The 23,850-nt window shown below is 43.0% G+C and overlaps 2 protein-coding genes across 2 annotated transcripts in view; both read right to left on the bottom strand.

The window, feature by feature from the left end:
• Window positions 1-215: 215 nt before the first annotated feature.
• On the bottom strand, window positions 216-23,727 carry LOC127535749 (NLR family CARD domain-containing protein 3-like). The gene is made up of 11 exons (XM_051954394.1): window positions 23,698-23,727; window positions 18,081-18,191; window positions 17,877-18,002; window positions 17,437-17,574; window positions 12,140-12,212; window positions 11,754-11,979; window positions 9,808-11,602; window positions 8,397-8,570; window positions 7,017-7,190; window positions 2,130-2,303; window positions 216-1,325 (listed from the first exon to the last, which is right to left on the bottom strand). The coding sequence occupies exons 2-11, from the start codon at window positions 18,146-18,148 to the stop codon at window positions 1,316-1,318; spliced, it is 2,958 nt and encodes a 985-aa protein (XP_051810354.1). The 5' UTR covers window positions 18,149-18,191; window positions 23,698-23,727; the 3' UTR covers window positions 216-1,315.
• The window catches only part of LOC127535748 (NLR family CARD domain-containing protein 3-like), a 75,102-nt gene continuing 54,076 nt past the window's right edge, over window positions 2,825-23,850 (bottom strand). The window contains exons 9-10 of the mRNA XM_051954392.1: window positions 4,576-4,749; window positions 2,825-2,913 (exon numbers count right to left, since the gene is read on the bottom strand). Coding sequence (XP_051810352.1) covers window positions 2,901-2,913; window positions 4,576-4,749 — 187 coding nt within the window. The 3' untranslated portion in view covers window positions 2,825-2,900. The remainder of the gene's footprint in view (window positions 2,914-4,575; window positions 4,750-23,850) is intronic.

Below are 23,850 nucleotides of genomic sequence, written 5' to 3' on the forward strand. Positions count from 1 at the left end.
CTTGTCACTTTGTTCCTCCTTCAAATGAAGCTCACTGATCTCTCTGATGGAAAACAAACTAAATTCTGGAACATATATGACATGTTGGTGTCAAAGTCACATTTCAACTCTTGTCAAATTCCAGGAGAGTCTCGAGGAATCCTCTTCTAGATTTGTTCTCAACCAGCTCAGTGTGGAAAAGAGAAGGAAGAAATAAAACACCAGATGGTCACAGCTGAACCAAAGATGACTGATTTATTGAGAAAAGTCCTTTATTTCTCCCCATAGCAGGAGAAATTCACATTGTTCCAGCAGCAATAAATGTAGAATAGAAATAAAATGATAATAAAATAGTAGTAACAATATTTACAATATGTACAGGGTTGAGAAGTGAGGATGAAATACTACAGCATTACTGAAGGAAGTTGTTGAGTTAGCACAAATCAAACAACACAGGAGACAGAAAAAGGAGCAACGGAGGGTGATAGATGCTACTGAGAAGAAAAGAAGATTTCTGACTACAAGTTAGAACCAAACTTAACTCTCCTACGTTGAGCAGATAAAAGTCCAAATGAAAACCCTGCTTGGACTCACCTACACTCACTGCCCACAACTAAAGCTACAAACAGGAGAAACACCTGCTGTGGAATTTTCATCTCAAACAAACAGTGGATCTGAACATGAAGCTCATGATGGAGGTCTGGATGAAGAATTCCATCCTGACTGACAAACTGACCAGTTGGACAAACACAGTTTCTGTCAGAGAGCAGGAACTGAGCTGATGGAACCACATGTCAGCAGAAAACTGACTGATGATCATCAAACAACTAATATGTGCTGGAAAAATCCTGATTAAACACCTGAAGGCCCTGAGTGTTATTTACAAGCTGAGTCAGGATGTTTCATGATTCTGTGTTAATAAAGGTCAGATTGAATCCTTACCAACCATGACGTCATGCTAATGTGAGGACAAAACTAAAAGATAACACTGGAACATTCCCACAAACAGACCAAGGGCTGAAAACCTGGAATTGAGGCTCCAAGTGGGCAGATATCAGTCAGAGTGGAAACATCCTGAAACTTCCTGCACACTCTGAAACCTGACATCAACCTCCAACGGATCAAGTCAACATGAACTGAACTTCTCCATCATTCACAGTGTGGAGCTGCAACACTAAACTATACAGGAACAACACACTTCATACTGGTTCCCAGTCCACCTCCCAGTAACATGGTCCAGTCAGAGTCTCTACACACCAGCTGCTGCTGCTGCTTCAACCTCTGGATCATCAGGACACACTTCATCCTCTCACCACAAACATCGTCCTGATCAGCATCACTTCCATCTGCAGAGAGAAGAATAAAGATGAGAGGAGATGAATGAGTTTGATCAGCATCAGGTGTGTTTCTCTGCACATTTCACTGCAGTCCACAGTGGAAACAAACTGCTGACAGTCATCAAGCTTCATTACTGCACAAACTCTTCACTCATGGATTTACTGCTGCTTCATTTAAACCAACAGTCTCTGAGTGTCCATCAACATCTCATCTGCTCTGAAAACATCAGCTGACAAACCAACATGGAGGCTGGCAGTCAACACATCTGGATCAAAGCACACACAAGGACACACATCCAGATGTGGCTGCTGGACCTGAGCAGAGCTTCTGCTCTGTACAAACACCTCATGGTTCCTCCATGTGATGATGCTGCTGCTGTGAAATAAGAGGCGCTGGTTTGCAGGCTTCAGTCTCACTGATCTCAGAGCTGTGACAAACATCACACTGATCAGCTGATCACTGTTGGAATGAGACAACAAACAGTGAGATCAGATCTGATGGACACTTTGATGAAGGAGGACCACTGTCTCTGCACATCTGGAAGGCTGGCAGCTGGAATCAGCTTTATTTCCTCAACAAATCAACACAACAACAACAGTCGGCTTCACATCCATCAACCACACCACGACAACAAGCTTGTGGCTCCTCTGATTGGCTGACTGCTGTTTCTGTGTTTCTGTCTCCATTCTGCTCTCACAGCTTCACTGAGAAGCTGCAGGTTTACAGGAGACACTGGATCTTTGCTTTGATACTGACTGTGTTTAGTAGAAAACTGCTGGAAGCAGCAGAGACTGATGGAACCTTCTACTGACCTCAGAGTCTTCAGGCTGCAGTCTGGACTCTCCACAAGATCTAACAGATGTTTCACTGATGAATCCTCCAGGTTGTTCCAGCTCAGGTCCAAATATTCCAGATGGGAGGGGTTGGACTTCAGAGCTGAGACCAGAGAATCACAGCTGATCTCTGACAAACTGCAGTGCCACAATCTGAATAAAGAATCAAAGATGTGTATAAAATCATTGATGATCATCAGATGTGTTCAGGTTCTGAATGTGCAGATCAACATTACTTTGTCCTCATCAATCAGCTTTTCTCTAAAAGCAGCACGGTGACTTTGTCCTTCTCTTATTGTGGATCATCATCATGTCAGCCTTCTACACACATCATCCACATGTCAGCACAACATTCATCCACCTATTCATGTCCACACATCAGTAACATGCTGCATCATCAACAGGATCAGGATCATTCAAATAAAACTCAACACAAACCAAAGAAATATTTAGACTTCACTCACTAAACTTTGTCTCTTCAAACTGATCTGAGTTCAGAGAATCTTCTGGATCCAGATGTGACTCTTCAGCTCAAACTACAAACATTCATTTACTTTAACAACTAACACTCAATATTTTAGACACTTTCTGATACAAACACTCCACTTTTATCACAATAAACTCAATTTAGGACAAAAACAGAAACTATGAACCAGAGCAGATTTACAGCTTCATGGATGGAAGTTCTGTTGAACAGAAATGAGCTTCAGTTGTCATTAAACACATCAGATCTACAACAGTAACAGACAGTCAGTGAACTGACCTCAGATCCTTCAGGATGCAGTCTGGACTCTCCACAAAACCACTCAGATGTTTCACTCCTGAATCCTTCAGGTTGTTCCTGCTCAGGTCCAGATGTTCCAGATGGGAGGGGTTGGACTTCAGAGCTGAGACCAGAGAATCACAGCTGATCTCTGACAAACTGCAGTCCACCAATCTGAATAAAGAATAAAAGATGTGAGTTGAGGAGACAAAGTTCCTGCTTGAAATCATTCAGAGTTTCATCATGAGTTCAGAGCTGAAGAAGCTTCAGAAGGTCAAAGTTCACTAAATGGAAACTCCAACAGCTGAAGCCAACAGGATGCAGCTTCAAACAGTCCAACAGAAGCAGTGAAGAAGAACTCTCATTAATATTAATGACAACATGCTGCTGCTTCAATAAAGACGGAGTGACTTCAGCTCTGAAACTCTGCAGCTCCACCAGTGGCTCCATCCACACAAACTCATGCTGAGCAACAAACACAAGGAAAAACACTCGCACATTTATTTCACTTTCTGCTCACAGTCACACAAACACACAAGAAGGAAACGTGGACAAAATGAGGCTCCAGACTCTAAAAGATCTTCATGTTCTGGAACCATGGAGACCTTTCCATCAGGACTCTACATTCACATCATTTCATTCTTCATCCATCTGTCATTGATGGTGGAAAGTGTCCATCACAGTTTTCAGAGGACCAGGTGACGTCTTCAAACTCTTTTCTCAAACACAAACATCTTCACTTTCAAATGACTCAAAGCAGAAAAAGAAGAAAATCAGCAGAAAGTGAAGCAGAAAATCTTCCCGTTGCTCCTGATAAATGACTTCAACTCTTCATCAACTCTCACAACTTTTCTGCTGGATTTTCTGCTCATTCAACAACTGATGGATCAGCTTCACCTTTCATCAGCAGGAAAATCAAACGGCTGCATCTTGGATTAGAACGTTTCACTTCCTAAAACATCACATGACTTCATCCAACAGCTGGAACCAGCAGATGCTGAATATTAGTTTCTGTCTCTCAGGATGAAAAACAGCTTGAATTACAGCTCAAACTATCAGTCCACTATTTGATGAGTCCGTAGACAAAAGATGAAAAACATTTCAATCATGGTTTCACTCATTTATCCAGAAAAAACATCAAACTGCTTCCAGTCTGTCCACTGTCAACACTCTCTGTTTTCTGTCACATTAAACTGAATATTTGTGCTTTTGGACTGTTGCTGGAACAAAACCACACATTTGAAGACGTCACCTTCAACTCTGACAAAGTGGATCAACAGTTTTACTCATTTTAACATTTGATCAACTAAAATAGTGAAATAAGTGAGAGCTTGATGAGGAATAAAAACAGCTGTTAGCTGCTGCTGTCAGTTTGAACTCCAGAGAAACATGAGGTCAGATCTGAGCTGAAGATCACGTGTGTCAGAGTTTCACTGTCAGTTATTCACTGGAGGATTTTTATTCTGAGATGGAGCTTTGAAATGTGCAGCTCAACATTTCTCTCAAAGAGTCCAAGGACTGAAGCAGAGAAGAAGAAAACAGACGTTCCATGAAGATCCTCAGTGTGGATCAGTAGAACATCAGCCTGATGGCTGCAGTTTAGAGTCACCACAACTTTACATCACATTCATCTCAGCACACAAACAAAACATGATGTCTGACCTCAGAGTCTTCAGGATGCAGTCTGGACTCTCCACAAAACCACTCAGATGTTTCACTCCTGAATCCTGAAGGTCGTTCTCACTCAGGTCCAGATGTTCCAGATGGGAGGGGTTGGACTTTAGAGCTGAGACCAGAGAATCACAGCTGATCTCTGACAAACTGCAGCGCCACAACCTGAATAAAGAATCAAAGATGTGTATAAAATCATTGATGATCCATCAGATGTGTTCAGGTTCTGAATGTGCAGATCAACATTACTTTGTCCTCATCAATCAGCTTCTCTCTAAAAGCAGCACAGTGACTTTGTCACTGCATGGCTCAGTTGGTAGAGTGGCCGTCTTGCAACCAGAGGGTTGCCGGTTCAATCCTCGGCCCGTTGTGCTCATGTCGAGGTGTCCCTGAGCAAGACACCTAACCCCTAATTGCTCCTGGTGGGTCGTGGTTAGCGCCTTGCATGGCAGCTTCCGCCATCAGTGTGTGTATGGGTGAATGTGACATATCATGTAAAGCACTTTGGGTACCTTGTAGGTATAGTAAAGCGCTATATAAATACAGACCATTTACCATTTCTCTTATTGTGGATCATCATCATGTCAGCCTTCTACACACATCATCCACATGTCAGCACAACATTCATCCACCTATTCATGTCCACACATCAGTAACATGCTGCATCATCAACAGGATCAGTCAAATAAAACTCAACACAAAAGAAATATTTCAGTTGTCATTAAACACATCAGATCTACAACAGTAACAGACAGTCAGTGAACTGACCTCAGATCCTTCAGGATGCAGTCTGGACTCTCCACAAAACCACTCAGATGTTTCACTCCTGAATCCTTCAGGTTGTTCCAGCTCAGGTCCAGATGTTCCAGATGGGAGGGGTTGGACTTCAGAGCTGAGACCAGAGAATCACAGCTGATCTCTGACAAACTGCAGCTCATCAATCTGAATAAAGAATAAAAGATGTGAGTTGAGGAGACAAAGTTCCTGCTTGAAATCATTCAGAGTTTCATCATGAGTTCAGAGCTGAAGAAGCTTCAGAAGGTCAAAGTTCACTAAATGGAAACTCCAACAGCTGAAGCCAACAGGATGCAGCTTCAAACAGTCCAACAGAAGCAGTGAAGAAGAGCTCTCATTAATATTAATGACAACATGCTGCTGCTTCAATAAAGACGGAGTGACTTCAGCTCTGAAACTCTGCAGCTCCACCAGTGGCTCCATCCACACAAACTCATGCTGAGCAACAAACACAAGGAAAAAACACTCACACATTTATTTCACTTTCTGCTCACAGTCACACAAACACACAAGAAGGAAACGTGGACAAAATGAGGCTCCAGACTCTAAAACATCTTCATGTTCTGGAACCATGGAGACCTTTCCATCAGGACTCTGCATTCACATCATTTCACTCTTCATCCATCTGTCATTGATGGTGGAAAGTGTCCATCACAGTTTTCAGAGGACCAGGTGACGTCTTCAAACTCTTTTCTCAAACACAAACATCTTCACTTTCAAATGACTCAAAGCAGAAAAAGAAGAAAATCAGCAGAAAGTGAAGCAGAAAATCTTCCCGTTGCTCCTGATAAATGACTTCAACTCTTCATCAACTCTCACAACTTTTCTGCTGGATTTTCTGCTCATTCAACAACTGATGGATCAGCTTCACCTTTCATCAGCAGGAAAATCAAACGGCTGCATCTTGGATTAGAACGTTTCACTTCCTAAAACATCACATGACTTCATCCAACAGCTGGAACCAGCAGATGCTGAATATTAGTTTCTGTCTCTCAGGATGAAAAACAGCTTGAATTACAGCTCAGACTATCAGTCCACTATTTGATGAGTCCGTAGACAAAAGATGAAAAACATTTCAATCATGGTTTCACTCATTTATCCAGAAAAAACATCAAACTGCTTCCAGTCTGTCCACTGTCAACACTCTCTGTTTTCTGTCACATTAAACTGAATATTTGTGCTTTTGGACTGTTGCTGGAACAAAACCACACATTTGAAGACGTCACCTTCAACTCTGACAAAGTGGATCAACAGTTTTACTCATTTTAACATTTGATCAACTAAAATAGTGAAATAAGTGAGAGCTTGATGAGGAATAAAAACAGCTGTTAGCTGCTGCTGTCAGTTTGAACTCCAGAGAAACATGAGGTCAGATCTGAGCTGAAGATCACGTGTGTCAGAGTTTCACTGTCAGTTATTCACTGGAGGATTTTTATTCTGAGATGGAGCTTTGAAATGTGCAGCTCAACATTTCTCTCAAAGAGTCCAAGGACTGAAGCAGAGAAGAAGAAAACAGACGTTCCCATGAAGATCCTCAGTGTGGATCAGTAGAACATCAGCCTGATGGCTGCAGTTTAGAGTCACCACAACTTTACATCACATTCATCTCAGCACACAAACAAAACATGATGTCTGACCTCAGAGTCTTCAGGATGCAGTCTGGACTCTCCACAAAACCACTCAGATGTTTCACTCCTGAATCCTGAAGTTTGTTGTAGCTCAGGTCCAGATGTTCCAGATGGGAGGGGTTGGACTTCAGAGCTGAGACCAGAGAATCACAGCTGATCTCTGACAACCTGCAGCTCATCAATCTGAATAAAGAATCCAAGATGTGTATAAAATCACTGATGATCCAGCAGATGTGTTCAGGTTCTGAATGTGCAGATCAACATTACTTTGTTCTCATCAGCTATGGGGCGGCATAGCTCAGTTGGTAGAGTGGCCGTCTCGCAACCGGAGGGTTCGATCCCCGACCCGTTGTGTTCATGTCGAGGTGTCCCTGAGCAAGACATATAACCCCTAATTGCTCCTGGTGGGTCGTGGTTAGCGCCTTGCATGGCAGCTCCCGCCATCAGTGTGTGAATGTGTGCGCTCCAGGGGTGCTGTACCGCGGCTGACCCTGTGCTCTGAACCCCCCAGATGGGTGGATATGCGAAAAATCATAATTTCCCCTCGTGGGATTAATAAGGGATATAAAATAAAAATAAAATAAAATCAATCAGCTTTTCTCTAAAAGCAGCACAGTGACTTTGTCCTTCTCTTATTGTGGATCATCATCATGTCAGCCTTCTACACACATCATCCACATGTCAGCACAACATCCATCCACCTATTCATGTCCACACATCAGTAACATCTGCTGACCTCAGTCCACTCTCTCATCAAAGGATCAACATCAAATCTCTTCATTCTTTCATTTATTCCATCACTTTCTTCTTCTTCTTCTGTGGAAATCAGCTTGCTAGCTTTGTCTCCTTCACATCTTCCAGTGTGTCTCCAACAACAGTCACATGTCATCTGTACATTACAGAGGGATTCTGATTCCTGCTGTCCACACTGACTGTCCACTGCTCTCTTCCTAACACAACTCCACTGGAAGGAATCACTTCATCAGCTCAGCTCACACTGACATCAAGCTTCAGCTTCTGACTCACACTAATCAACTTCCACACTGTTGACAACTAAACTCCTCTTTGACTTCCTGAGGCTCCACTGCAGCTCAGCACAAACACTGTGGAAACACAAACATACTGACTGGATGTGTGGAAGTCACACTGCTGAAGCCTCACATCACTTTCACATCAGCTTTACATTCAGACACACAGCAGGACTGTGGATTCTGTCCTCCATCTGGAACTCTGCAGTCAGCTGATCAGGGCATTTATTCACACTTCAACAATCTCAAACATCTTCACACTGTTTTCAGGAAAATACTACAAATTTATTAACAACAAACTCCAAATTTCAGTCAAGGATTTAAACTGAATATTCTGAAAAACCATCAACAGTGAACTGACCTAAGAGTCTCCAGTTTACAGTTTGGACTCTGCAGTCCATCACAAAGATGCTTCACTCCTGAATCCTCCAGGTTGTTGTTAATCAGGTCCAGTTCTATCAGATGGGAGGGGTTGGACTTCAGAGCTGAGACCACGACTTCACAGTGACTCTCTGAGAGTTTACAGTAAGAAAGTCTGTAATGACACATAAATGACAAAACATGTTATTATGAAAAAGGACACTTTATATTTCCTTCATGCATTTGATTCCAGAACATTTGGACTGGTTCTGTTGGACATTTAGTTCTTCAGCTGATCTTCTCTGACTGTTTGACATCAAACTGAATTCTCATCAGCCTCTCTCACACATGTACACTTTCAATCTGGAATAATTCTATCTAGAATCTTAGTGTTTAATCAGCAGATGGAGGACAGAAGATGGACTTCCATTCAGGCTTCCATACTGTCCACAGTCTGTCAGTGTGATCTGATCCCACGTCTGACTCCACAAAGTTCTCAGGACATCTGGATCAGAACAACATTTTCTGTCTCAATGTTCACACCACACTAACAGAAAGATTAAATACAAAGAAATTCAAGAAAAACATCACAAATTACAAGAAATAAATGTATTTTAAAAAAACAACTCAAAATAGTAACAGCAATAATTCCATTCATCAATTCTCCCAGACATCAGAAATGATTCAGATCTCTTATTCAACTATAAAGAAGAGAAAAAAAAATCATTTCAAAGCTGTAAGTCTGATTCTAGAAGATGCTTCCAGAAGCTCCTCATGTTATAAGAACTGATGCTGAGATAAAACCTGGACAAGAACCTCTACAGTTCTTCATGTGTTTCAGCAGATCTGCATGTTTCCTCCATCAGCCAAAGGAAGAAACTCACAAGAAAAAACTGTCAGATGGAACAATTATCAGAATGAAATAGAAAAACTGTCTTCATTCATTTAACAGCTTTAAACACAACTGTAGATCATTCAGATGAATGCATCTCAGATGCGCTGTCAGATGTGTCCTAAGTCACTTGCCGTACTTACCAGTGCGCATGCTCTCCTTACCTTATCCGAATGGATCACAGTGTAGTGCTGCTGCCGTGAGTTCGAATAAAGCTTCTGTTGACTGCAAAACAAGCTCATATACTCATTTCAACATGGTGTCAGAAGATCTTCAGACCTGCCTTTTGTGTTTTGTTTTTTTTGCATTTTCCAGCAAATCTCATATACTCATTTCAGCAACAACCAACTGAAAAATCCACATTTTCACAGCGTTTGAACATCTGAGACTAAACACAGCTGACATGGAAAGTTAGAAATAAACAAGTGGAACACTGAGAAGAATGAGATGTTCTAGTGAGAACATCTGAAGAACTCAACCCCTGATCGACTCTGATCATGTTCATCACATCTGGACTCACCGAGCCTTTCTGCAGTTCCTCACAGCTGGAATCAGTCTCTGTTTTCCCTCATATGATGTTATGTAGTTGTTAAGGTCCAACTCATCCAGAACCTCCTCTGACATCTGCAGCATGTAGGCCAGAGCTGAGCAGTGGATCTCAGAGAGTTTCTTCTCTGATCTGTTCTCTGACTGCAGGAACTCTTGGATCTCCTGATGGACTGAGAGATCCTTCATCTCCATCAGACAGTGGAAGATGTTGATGCTTCTGTCTGGAGACATTTCATAACTCTTCATCTCCTTCAGGTTGTTGATGACTCTCTGGATCATTTCTGGACGGTTCTTTCTCCGATCCAGCAGACCTCCTAACAGTCTCTGGTTGGACTCCAGACAGAGGCCATGAAGGAAGCGAACAAACAGGTCCAGGTGACCATTTTTACTTCTCAGGGATTTCTCCATCACTCTCTTCAGGAACACATCCAGAGTGTCTCTGTTCTTGTCTTTCCAGTCTTTTCCCAGGAAGTCCTCCAGAACCTTCTCCTTCCTGTTGGTGTAACAGTGGAACATGTAGACTGCAGCCAGAAACTCCTGAACGCTCAGATGGACGAAGCAGAACACCTTGTCCTGGTACAGCCCTCTCTCCTCTTTAAAGATCTGTGTGAACACTCCTGAGTACTTTGAGGCTGCTTCCACATCGATGCCACACTCTGTCAGGTCGGACTCATAGAAGATCAGGTTTCCTTTCTGCAGCTGCTCAAAAGCCAGTTTTCCCAGAGACTCAATCATCCTTCTGCTGTCTGGACTCCACTGTGGATCTGTCTCAGCTCCTCCATCATACTTGACCTTCTTGACTTTGCTCTGAACCACCAGGTGGTGGATGAACATCTCAGTCAGGGTTCTGGGCAGATCTCCTCCCTCTCTGCTTCTCAGCAGCTCCTCCAGAACTGTAGCAGTGATCCAGCAGAACACTGGGATGTGGCACATGATGTGGAGGCTTTGTGATGTTTTCATGTGGGAGATGATGCTGCTGGCCTGCTCCTCATCTCTGGATCTCTTCCTGAAGTACTCCTCCTTCTGTGGGTCGGTGAACCCTCTGACCTCCGTCACCATGTCCACACAGTCAGGAGGGATCTGATTGGCTGCTGCAGGTCGTGTGGTTATCCAGAGGCGAGCAGAGGGAAGCAGATTCCCCCTGATCAGGTTTGTCAGCAGCACATCCACTGAGGTGGACTGTCTAACATCAGTCAGGACCTCATTGTTGTGGAAGTCCAGAGGAAGGCGACACTCATCCAGACCGTCAAAGATCAACACAACCTGGAAGTCTTCAAACCTGCACATTCCTGCTGCTTTGGTTTCACTGAAGAAGTGATGAACAAGTTCCACCAAACTGAACTTTCTCTCTTTCAGCACATTCAGCTCTCTGAAAGTCAATGGAAACATGAAGTGGATGTCCTGGTTGCTTTTGTCTTCAGCCCAGTCCAGAGTCACCTTCTGTGTTAACACTGTTTTCCCGATGCCAGCCACTCCCTGTGTCATCACTGTTCTGATTGGTCCATCTCTTCCAGGTGAGCCTCTAAAGATGTCTTCTGCTCTGATGCTTGTTTCTGCTCTGTCTGCTTTCCTGGATGCTGCTTCAATCTGTCTGACCTCATGTTCATCATTGACCTCTGCAGTCCCTCCCTCTGTGATGTACAGCTCTGTGTAGATCTCATTCAGGAGGGTCTTCTGTCCTGCTTTAGCGATGCCCTCAAACACTCTCTGGAACTTCTTCTTCAGACCACGTTTAAGTTTACGTCGAAAAACTGCAGCAGAAAGTTCTGAATAAAAAACAACATGAGATCAATGAATAAATGACAGTAAATATTCCAACAGTTCATCCTCCTAAAGACTGATTGTGTGAAGATATTGTGAGACTTTAGTAAATGTTCTGTTGATCAGCAGCTTCAGTCGTTACACAAATCCTCTTACTGCTCTGCAGACAGTCAGCCAGCTTCTCCTGCTTCATCCTCCTCAGGAACAACACTGTGATCTGCTCAAACATCTCTCTGCTGCTCCTCTCATCTTCATCATCACCCTCCAACTCCTCCTCATCCTCCCTCTGACTCTCTGAGCATTCTGGGTAATCTGGACTCACAACCTTCTGCATCTTCTTCAGCTCCTTCTTCACAAAAGTCACCATGTTGTCCTCCAGCAGCTGGAACACAGAAATGTGTCAATGAGTCCATCAGAGTGAAATCATGGAGCCAAACATCAGATCCATGTTGGACACACTGACAGTCCACTGGTCTACAAAGAGCAGCATGGAGACGCCTGAACACAACACATGGAGAACAACTTGTTGTCCATGAACTCACCATGAATATGGAGTCCAGGTGATGCTGCTGGACAGACTGAGCTCTGGGAACCTCTGAGTTCTGCTGCTCCACTCTGTGGATCAACATCAACAGTTAGATCTCAGTACGTCTGTCCACACAGACAAACCACATCAAATCAAATGGATTTAGAAAAACAGTTTAAAAACAACCTGAGCTGACCAAAGTGCTGCACATGATCAAGACAGAAAAGAATTATGTGCAGATAGATAATTGAATAATGTAATCGACAATATATATCCATCCATTCTCTATACACCACTTTATCCTCACTAGGGTCATGGGGGGTGCTGGAGTCTATCCCAGCTGACTTGGGCGAAGGCAGGGGACACCCTGAACAGGTCGCCAGTCTCTCGCAGGGCTTGTATGGACAATATAAAACTTGTCATTTTAAGACCACTGAGAGCAGCCAGAAGTCATTTAGAACCAGAACATCTTGAGGTGTTTCATAAAAATATCATCAGATTCGAAGAGGAAGGCTGTTCCAAAGCTTTAGACTCTAACCCGACTGCAAAGGTTCAATCAATCAGCAGGCTCAGTCATGGAACAGTTATTAGCAGTTGGTCTGATGATCTTTCCGGAACCTGCGTCTGTGAAAGTGGCTGCAACGTTTGGTGTCTCTTCACTGTTTTAACTTTTTGCTGTATTTTTTTCCTATTTTGTCAGCTGCTGATGGAAGTTTCTGCTGAGAGAAGAGTTTATTCAAGAGAGGAGCTTTTTTCATTGAGACAGAAGAAATCTGGACAGGAACATCCAATTCCAGTGGACATCTTGAGGTGTTTTCATGGTTGCCGTGCTGGTGCAAAGGTGAAGGCTATGAAATGGAGATATAAGCCCTTTCTTCCATCAGTCATCATGGGAAATGCTAATAAATAAAGGTTAACAAACAAAAGCCAGACCTACTCCTTTCTTCTTCCACTAGCTTTAGCATCTCTGTCTGACCTCATGAGAGTGAAGCCAGGTAGATCCACAGTTGAGTCTCAGTTGTTCTGATTCAGCCAGCTTTCAGTAAAACACAGGAGACTGAATTCACGGTATGTTTTGTCCGTCTTCACCAATGTCTCCAGCTCATCACTTTTGTTTGACAAAGAGCTGACATTTCCCATGATGACTGATGGAAGAAAGGGCTTGTATCTCTATGTCCCAGCCTTCACCTTTGCACCAGCACGGCAACCACGCAGCAGAAATCTCCATCAGCAGCTGTCAGAACATGACAAAATAGAAAAAAATACAACAAAAATTTAAAACAGTAAAGAGACACCAAACTTTGCAGCCACTTTCACAGGCGCAGGTTCTGGAATCAATCAAATGGCATCAAAGAAACACCAGCTGAAGGTCCATGAGGACACATGTGGATGTGGACAGAGAATCTGAGGACTCCCTGCAGCAGTAAAGGTTTACTAGTCCTGCTGATTCCACAGACAATCAACAGCTCTGTCTGAAGCTGACTGCAGCTTTCAGCTCACTTTGGTTTTGTCCCAAAGGCTCCCAGCAGCTCCTTCATAAAGCCTCATTCCTCCCAGAGCCAGTGTGAGCTTGTACTGGGCAGCTCCCAGTATAAATGTGTTTGACTGTGAGTGTGAGACAGAGTGCTGCTGAAAACAAAGTCAGTCAGTAAATGTAGAAACCTGGACAGATGATGAATGATCCATCACATGCTTTCATTTGTCAATCACTTTAAAACTTTTAGCTTTGATCTACAGGGCGGGGCCTTTTCCTTAAATTATCAGGATGTTTTCCAGTGAAGCCAGTCTTCATGGACACAGAGTCCAGTTCTGGTTCAGATGAGTCTTGCTTTTCCAGCTTCCTCCTAATAAACACAGGTTAGTTGCTTCACTGCTCTCTGACAGTTTACTGACAATAAATTGGATGAAACTTCATAAAACTCTGTAAATTGTTTGGTGTGTCAGTCAGTGCTGCTCCTGCTCTGAAAAAGTTCTATCATGTTGTCACCTCAGCGTTCCTGTCCTCAGTTTACATGTTTGCTGCTTCCTTTGGAGCTGTTTTTCTCATTAAATGTCACCCATCACACAAACCGTTTCTGCTTTTCACCTTATATTCATCTTAACACCTGCTTTGACCATCAGAGCTGTTAAAGTGCAGAGCTGCTGACATGAAGACACTCAGAGGATCCACGTCTGGACCAACAAAGTTACAACAAGACAACAACAAACACACAAACAGCAAAATAAAGTCAAGAATTTGCTGCTTTTCTTTCATTACAAACAGAATATTCTGATGTCTTTTGACTTTTGCTCAAACAGAACATCTACATTTTCAAGTTTCACACATTTATTGATTCATGGACTAAATTAATCGCCTGATCAATCAATAATGAAAATGTTGATGACATCACATCCTGTCTATTGGCTGCAGTGACCTCATTAACATGTCACTGGAGAGAGAACCAATCAGAGTGAGCTACACTCCAAACAACATGTTTTACTTTGACAAGAGAAAAGTCTCTGAGGGCAACGATTGCAGCTGAACCATTCATCGACTTCACAATAAAACCACAGTTTGAAATAAAGCCGTTAGCAGATCATGAATGCTGCATTTTAGGATCTAAGTTACACAACACCTCTCAGAGTTTAAACTGTGTGTCAGTGGTTTTACAGATTCCTGCTGCCGTCCTCCTGCTGTGACAGTCACAGTTTGATGCTGTCTCATGTGGTGAAGCTTCATCACGTTTAAATTTAATACACAATGAACATTAAACTGAAGTTTGACTTAAAACATTAACACAAATCAGATCAGAGCTCGTGACATGAAGCAGAATCATCCAGGACCGACTCCCCCACACTGGGGATGAATTAATGACCATAGAATCAGCTACTGAATGAAACTCTGCCTCTGGAAATCACAGCAGGTTCCTGTTAGCAGCTAATGATGAGCTGCTAATTCTGCATCACAACACACCAACATGTGCAGCAGCTGAGCTTCAACTTCCACCTCTGAGCTGCTGCACACACGGCCTGGAACTGAGTTTACAAAGAAATAAAGTCCAAACTTCTTCCCTCTGGCTTTAACTTCATTGGTCACAGTAGATGTTCTTCACTTGGTCAAAGCAACAATCCCTAACAAGCATCCACAAACCTCCATGAAGACAAATGTGTCTCCAGGACATCACAGCAGCGTTCACCGTTTGCTGTTTGTCCTCCTCCGTCCAGCAGCACCTCAAACCTGACTGCAGCTTCCTGCCTACTGTCGTTCAGTATAGCCTTCTTTAACCCTTGCCTCAGGTTAAATCAGGACCAGCTCTCCGTTTAAAGGGTTAGATTCTATCTGCCTATTAGTATTCCACCTAACAGGTTTCAGCAGAATAATTAAGCTGGTGTCCAGGAATACTCGCCTAGGTCCTAACTGTCTTCTTCCAAACGTCTTACCCCTCTTACTTCAATAAATACTCTCTTACTAAAAAGCCCTCCTAAGTAGTAGAATTGATTTATTGAACACGTTTGTTAACGACAGCTTTCCTCTTAAAACTGTGGCACTTATTGATATTCCTAGGTTCGTTTTAGAGGTTTGGATAACTAACCTCAGGGGTAATGTTTAAATAACTAGTTGGATTAAAGTAACCTTTAAGAACCATTAGATTTAATGCACACAATCAACTTAACTTTTTACCACTATGCAGAATAGGTGAATCATAATCATTTCATTAGACTTCTCTTTAAATGCAATATAGCGTTTTATTAAGCAATTATTAGCAGGGGCACAGCATCAATTCATGATTAAACAATTTAATTATTTCTGATTATTTCTAACTAAACTAAACTAAGCTGAGCGTACCTAAGAATCTTCTCTAATTAGTAAATTTAGGAGAGAGAGCGGACAGCCAGGCCTTAGCTGCCACGCCTGGTCTCGACCTGCATCTGGTTGAACTCCTCCGTGGACCAGCAGACTCGGTACGAAGTCTTCTTTGTGGGCAGAGGGTGTTCTTCATAGGCAGGGGGAGTGGAGAGGTCCCAAAAGCCAATCGTTGGTCTGGCAGTTATCTTTAGTAGCAGCTGGAACACAAGTGCGGCGTCTCAGCTGTCTTCTCAGTTGGATGGTGGTGGTGGAAAGCCCCCGTCTCATCAGGCTGTGGTGGGTCACTGGGTCCTCCAGCCCCTGGAGTGGAGCAGCCCTCTGCTACTGCCTCCTGTGCCTCTCTGGATGCCATGGGTGCTTGCCTCTCTTCATCTCTTTGGACAACTGTAGACCTCTCAGGACTCTCTGTCTGGCAGAGTGTGGTCCTTGCTTGTTGAACAAAGTCAGACAAAGACTTTGCCTCCAACGATGTTCTCAGCGAACTCTGGAGCCTAAGTCCCGCGTTGTCTTCACGTCTCTTGGGCGAAAGGTCCGGTGAAGATTCTTCAGAACTCTGGCGATGCTCCCCGGCAGCTCCGGCGAGCAGCATCTCCCCCCTCCAGGGGAGAACTCCGAATTCAGTGTCTGTGTCTCTGGGTTTTATACCCTAGCTCGACTTCAGCTTAGCACATACACATTTCTACACACAATTCCAACTAGTAGGTACGCCCAGGTAATTAATTCATAGGTTTAAGACACAACCTTCTTCCTATCACGCATACATCATTCTTTCCATCTTTTCTGTTAACACATCCACTTGTTACACACACTTCAGTTGTCATGACAATGTAGGCCTGAGCCCATCCTGTCATCCTGTGGAAACTCCAAGTTCCTCATTTCTGAGGAGACTTCTGCTTTTCCCATCCTGTCTGCATACAGCTCAGAACAGCACAGATTACTTCCATTCAAAACTCACTTAGTTACACTGAATCACTTCTTTAAATCATTTTTCTTAGCATGATCAAATAACTCATTTTAAATCATTCTCTTCTATAGCAATCATCATTTCCAGAATATATATCAGCCTATTAAAATCATTCTTGCATCAAGCATAAGCATAATCATGTGGTTAACTTATATAGTTTCTCATTTTAACTTTTCATTGGTTTGCTTAAAGCTTTTATTTAGGTGGTGGTTGCTCCTGGGATCTCAAATAACTAGGCCCCACTTGACACTACACTGTTTGAGCCAAAGCACAAAGACGCCACCTGCTGGAGCAGCTGCTGTCCTGCAGCTGCTTCACCACAACCACAGCATCCATTCTTTCCACTCTGACAGCACACACTGCCTCACACAGGAACATTTCCATGGATGTGACAAAGAGCTGAGCTGACACTCAGCATGTGTTTGAGGATTCCATCAGAAAGACCATAAAACTGACTCACTGACATTTTATACAGTTACAGCATTTACAGATGAATTATTACCTCTTTGAAGCAGAAGGTTGTTCTCCTTTAAATCTAACAAAAATCTCCTTTGACTGGTCGCTCTTAAAGGACACACAGCTGGGTTCAGATCCAGGATCAGATTCAGATTCAGGTCCATGTCTGAGTTTCTGGTGAATCCTGATAAAAGAACATTAAATCTCACATATTTAACAAAATTCTCGCTGCATTAAAACCACTGATCAGATTTTAGACGTTTTATTAATGTTAACTAGGAATCAATCAATTATCAGTTTGGACAATAATCAGATCCGATAGTCAGAATTTTGACCCTCATCAATATTGTTATTGAAGCTTTTCACAGTGAACATGAATCACATAAACACTGATTCACCACAAAGACACACAAAACAATGCATTGTGTGTCTTCATGTTCATGTTGTGTGTCTTTGTGAGGATGAACTACAGAGTCAGTATCTTACTTCTTTCCAGCAGAGCGCAGTCGTCTTTTAAAGTCAGTGATGTCGCCTTTTGAGCCATCACTCCTCACAGACACACAGCTGGGTTCTGGTTCTGGTCCTGGTTCAGATCCAGATCCAGGTTCTTTCCTGTGAATAATGATGCAGTGATGAGTGCTGAGCTCTGACATGCAGAAGAGTCGTGGACACTTAGAGATGTGGTCTCACCTCTGAGCTTTGTTCTGCTTCTTCTGTTCCCCCCACAGAGAGCTGTGAGGATCCTCACACTGATCCATGCTGCTGAACTCACAGCAGCTCACACACACCGTTTACCTTCACCTGCACAGGAAACACATCATTCAGCTCCATCCAATCCTCCTGTTCATCCTGTGTGCTGCACAAACATCAGCTGCTGCTCTTCTATCAGTCCATCACATCTACACAGTGTGACCTGCTGCTGGATCCTGGTCCACATCCATTCTCTCTCTGGGATCATTTAGACAATCTAACGGTGACCAGCGCTTTTGTTGTTTTTTGGTGTTCAAACGTGAAAACTTTCTCTCTTCCTGCAGCTGTTCATCAAACTCAGAGCCAATAGTTCCAAACAGCTGGAAACAACAAACTTCAGCTCCTCACAACATTTTATGGGTCTGATTATTCTCATTATTGGGGAAAATCATTCATCTATAAGCTGTTTGTGTCTGTTTTCATCACAGGAAGATGTTGTTAATATGAACATTTAGTGTTGTGGCCTAATAGATATGAAACTGTAGAGCAAAGTACAGAAAAGATGTGCTGTAATTTTGGAACATTAAGTGTTTATTCAGCGTCTCCTTGATGTTTGTGGATGAATATTGTTGCAGAAATGAGGAAAAATCCCTCCTTTAATTATTATTTCTGTGTCTCTCATAAACTTCCACAGAAACGTTTCCTGGTCTGATCCAGTCAGATTGTCGGTGTTGTTCCATAAAGTGATCGTCTGACCAAAACTGATTCTGGACTTCCTGTTGAAGGAACACCCAGTTTAAATCCATCTACATGTTTACAGTCAGAACAGGAAAATACTCGTATACTATTTTTCGTATCTGTTGTGTTTGTGTTCTTGGAGTGAAGGAAGAGGCTTGCTGTTGGTAAAGATAACCATTTTTTATTTTGCAGCTAGCTCATGCTGTTAGTGTGCCTCACATGCTGAGTTTCTCATTCTACTGCTGCAGCATACAAACACAGTGCTCAGCTAAACAGCAGCGACGCCTAGTGGTCAACACTGATCATGACATTCTCCTTTCTTTGAGATGCATAACATCTGCATTAAACATTTATGCAAAACAGAACATTGTTTTTTTTTGTTTTCTTTTCTTAAAGCCACCATGCTCAAAAGCAACATCTAACACAAAGTAACATTTGTTTAAACATGTTATTTTTTTCCCATTATTAATGTAACGTTATTAAACCTTTATAAGTTCAGTCTGTCAGGTTTCTTTATTTCACGATTTGATCTCCTCAGTTCACGTTTGTCTGGTGGAATGTTCTCAACACAGTTCATGTTTGGTGGTGTGGTCACAGGTGGTTCAGAGTGAGCATTGGTGGTTTCGACAGGTGCGGCTTGGGTCTTCAGAAGACTGCGGCGGTTACGCCTGAGCACTTGTCCATCCTCTGTTCTCACTGTAAATGATCTTGGTGCAACCTCCTGTAACACAGTGCCTTTTGTGTTCCAACCATCTGCATCCTCGATTCGAACTGGGTCGTTGTTTGCCAGTGGAGGGAGTGACATGGCTGAAACATCATAGAAGATCTTTTGTTTCATTTTCTGCTGTAGAAGCTTGTTTTCAAGTTTTGGCTGTTTCTTTTGTTTTGTTGCCTTTGGGTAGCTGGGAAGCGTTGTACGTAGCTTTTTATTCATAAGTAGTTCCGCAGGTGACAATCCGCATTGAAGTGGAGAGGCACGGTAACTGAGAAGTGCCAAGTACGGATCCGAGTTGCTGTCTGCCGCTTTCTTCAGCAGTTGCTTTAGGATGTGGACACCTTTCTCAGCTTGCCCATTGGATTGTGCAAAGTGTGGACTTGACGTGACATGACGAAAGTCATATTGCTCTGCAAACTTTTGCCATTCCCTGCTACTGAAACATGGTCCATTATCACTCACTACAATATGCGGGATGCCATGCCTGGCAAAAATGGATTTGGTGTGAGTGATGACGCTTGCTGATGTTATGTTGGGGAGAAGTGCCATTTCTGGAAAGTTAGACAAGTAATCCATGATTACTAAATAGTCTTTGCCTTTAAGGTGAAACAAGTCCATCCCTACCTTTTGCCAAGGGGATGTGGGCATTTCTGGGATCACCATTGGTTCTTTGCATTGTTTACTTCTGTGTTTTTGGCACGTTTCACATTTACTCACAAGAGTCTCAATGTCTTTGTTTAGTCCAGGCCAATACACTGACTCTCTCGCTCTCCTTTTACATTTTTCAATCCCGAGATGTCCTTCGTGTATCCTGTTCAGTATCTCTGGTCTCAGTGCTTCAGGGATGACTATTCTTCCTTTCTTTAGTAATAGTCCATCAATAAAACTGAGATCTCCTCGAACATGATAGTACAGAGGGCATGAACCAGGGGGCCAACCGTCATCCATGTTTTGAATCACACGTTGCAGCTCAGTGTCATGTGTAGTGGCTTCAGCTATTTGTCTCGACTTTCTATCAGATACTGGCAAAACACTAGACACCATATTTATGTGACTTTCAATGTCTTCATCTGAAGTACTCAAACAACTGTCAGCAGGCGCTCTGGACAACGTGTCTGCCAGTACAAGATGTTTTCCTGGTGTATAGACTAGTTCAAAATCATATCTTTGCATCTTCATCATTAAACGCTGGATGCGTGGTGACATTTCGTTTAGGTTCTTTTAAATAATCGAGACAAGAGGGCGGTGGTCAGTTTCCACAGTAAAAGACGGCAGTCCATACACGTAACTGTGAAACCGCTCCAAACCATATGCAACACCTAAACACTCCTTTTCAATCTGGGCATACTTGCATTCGGAGTTTGTCATAGCCCTTGACGCATAGGCCACTGGTTTCCAGTGTTGTCCTTCAGCCTGAAGAAGTACTGCTCCAATGCCATCTTTGGACGCATCAGTTGATATTTTCAACTTTTTCTTGTGGTCATAGTAGGCTAATGCTGGTGCTGTGGTAAGGGTTTTCTTCAGTGTTTGCCACTCTTGTTCATGTTTGGGTGCCCATTTAAAATCACAGTCATTGTGTAACAGCTCGCGAATGCATGATGTCTTTGCTGTTAAATTGGGAATAAATTTGCCTATAAAGTTCACCATTCCCATGATGCGCAGGACACCGGTTTTGTCTGTTGGTCTTGGCATATTCAGTATTGCTTTTATTTTGTCTTTGTCTGGTTGTACACCTTGAGCTGTGAGTTTGTCTCCTAAGAAGAGGATCTCCTGCACTGCAAACTCGCATTTAGCTCTATTGAGTTTCAGTCCATAGTTTTGAATGCGCTCCATCACCTTATACAGTCTCTGGTTGTGCTCTTGGAGAGTCGAGCCCCACACAATAATGTCATCAATGTAAACTCTGACTCCCTCTAGGCCTTCAATGATCTGTTCCATTGCTCTGTGGAATATTTCTGGTGCGGACTTAATTCCGAATGGCAGTCTCAGATAACAGTACCTCCCGAAAGGTGTATTAAAGGTACAGTACTTTGTGCAGCTCTCATCCAGTCTTAACTGCCAGAAACCTTGTGAAGCATCAAGTTTTGTGAAATAGTTTGCTCCTGCCATTTCACTGATTATTTCCTCACGTGTTGGTATTTGATAGTACTCACGTTTGATGTTCTTGTTTAGATCTTTTGGGTCCATGCATGTTCTCAACTCACCACTCTTTTTCTTTGTGACCACCATGGAGTTGACCCAATCCGTAGGCTCCAGGACCTTTCTGATCACACCCAGGTTGGTCATTCTGTCCAGTTCTCGTTTGAGGGCTTCACGTAGTGGAGCTGGAACCCTGCGTGGTGCGTGCACAACTGGCTGTGCTCCTTCTTTTAGCTGGATTTTATATGTAAAGGGCAAAGTACCAAAACCTTTAAACACATCAGAAAAGTTTTGTACGATAGTATTAGTGTCACATTTTGAATCTGTTTCAATACAGTACACTCTTTTCACTAGCCCTAGCTCTTCACAGCTTTTATCACCCAACAGTGAATCACATTTGTCATTCACAACAGAGAAGTTTACATTGTGCACTTTACCTTTAACATTGACATTTAGTTTGCAGATACCAAAACACTCAATGGGCTGCCCATTATAATCTTTCAACCCTGATCTCTTCTTGTAAATCTGTGGTTTTACCTGCATTTCTCTTATGTCAGACATGCTAATAAGGTTTGCTTTTGCACCCGTGTCCAGTCTCATAGTGACAATAGTCCCGTTAATCAGCAGAGGAGTGATCCATTTGTCTTCATCTGTAATACTGTGGACTTTTACTCCTTCGTTTTCACAGTTAACGAGTCCAACAAAGAAAGTGTCACTTAAATCTGTCTCATCCACGACATTTACATGTTTGCCTTTCTTTCCTTCTTTCTTTTTAGTGAAGCATTGTTTGGCATAATGATTCTTTCCGTGGCAGGTTGAGCATACTTTACCAAACGCTGGACATTGCTTTGGCTTATGTTGCGATCCACAGCGCTTGCAGAAAAACATGGTGTCCTCGGTCCGCTGTGCTGGCCGGGTTTGTGTGCGATGTCTCTCGCTCTGAAACGACACTGCACCTATCGCTGCTCCTTCACTCATGGGCGACGTGGCACTAGAAATCTCGCTGAATGTTTTCATGTGCTTCTGGGACAGTTCACTCGCTTGGCATATTTTGATAGCCATATCCAGTGTCAAATCTGACTCACGTAGAAGTCTCTCTCTTAACTTTTTGTCTTCCACGCCAAAAACAATCTGGTCTCGGACCATCGAGTCTTTCAGAGTCCCAAAGTTGCACGACTGCGCCCTCAAATGCAAGGCAGTCAGAAAGCTCTCAAACGGCTCATTTTTCAACTGCATACGAGATCTAAACATGTATCTTTCATACGTCTCGTTTTTCTTTGGAGTACAGTGAGCATCAAATTTAGCAAGCACAACTTCCAACTTGTCTTTATCATCAGCCGTAGCGAACACAAACGTGTTGTACACTTCAATGGCCTGTGGCCCGGCTAGCGTTAGCAAAAGCGCTACCTTCCTCGTGTCCGGCTTTGTCTCCAGTCCCATGGCCGTGACATACAGGGCGAACTGTTGTTTGAATGCACGCCAATTTTCATCTATGTTGCCCGACAGCTTCAGACTTTCTGGCGGCTTCAAATCCATGTTGGCTTCTTCCTCGGTGGCGTCCGTGGTTGCTCAACTTACTTAGTTTACTCCTGGTACCATGTTGTGTTTGTGTTCTTGGAGTGAAGGAAGAGGCTTGCTGTTGGTAAAGATAACCATTTTTTATTTTTGCAGCCAGCTCATGCTGTTAGTGTGCCTCACATGCTGAGTTTCTCATTCTACTGCTGCAGCATACAAACACAGTGCTCAGCTAAACAGCAGCGACGCCTAGTGGTCAACACTGATCATGACAGTATCCTTCTTCAGACTGTTAAATGTGTTGTTTCTAAAGTTAGCTTTAGCTGTTAGCTTCCTGTGGTTGGTGGATGATGTCAGCTGGTCGATGGAACGTCAAATCTAAAACCAGCTGCTGCCGCATGAGTCCAGTCAAAGCTGGAGCTGAATGTTAGCAGAGCTGTGGAGACACATTTCTGCTGCTGGAACTAAACTAACAGCAGCTGGACACAGAGAAAAGGCTCGTTTACTCACCTTCACACGGAGAAAAAGAAGTTGCGACACAAAGCTGGTGGAAGTGAAACTTTGAGAACTTGTTGAACAGGTGAGTGTGACGTCACTGTTGTCAGGGCAACGGAGGAGGAAACAGCTTCAACAGAGAAATTACAGTCTGTCAGCGTCCATGTT

This window comes from Acanthochromis polyacanthus, chromosome 10 (assembly GCF_021347895.1).
Source record: "Acanthochromis polyacanthus isolate Apoly-LR-REF ecotype Palm Island chromosome 10, KAUST_Apoly_ChrSc, whole genome shotgun sequence".
Classification (NCBI taxonomy): Eukaryota; Metazoa; Chordata; class Actinopteri; family Pomacentridae; genus Acanthochromis; species Acanthochromis polyacanthus.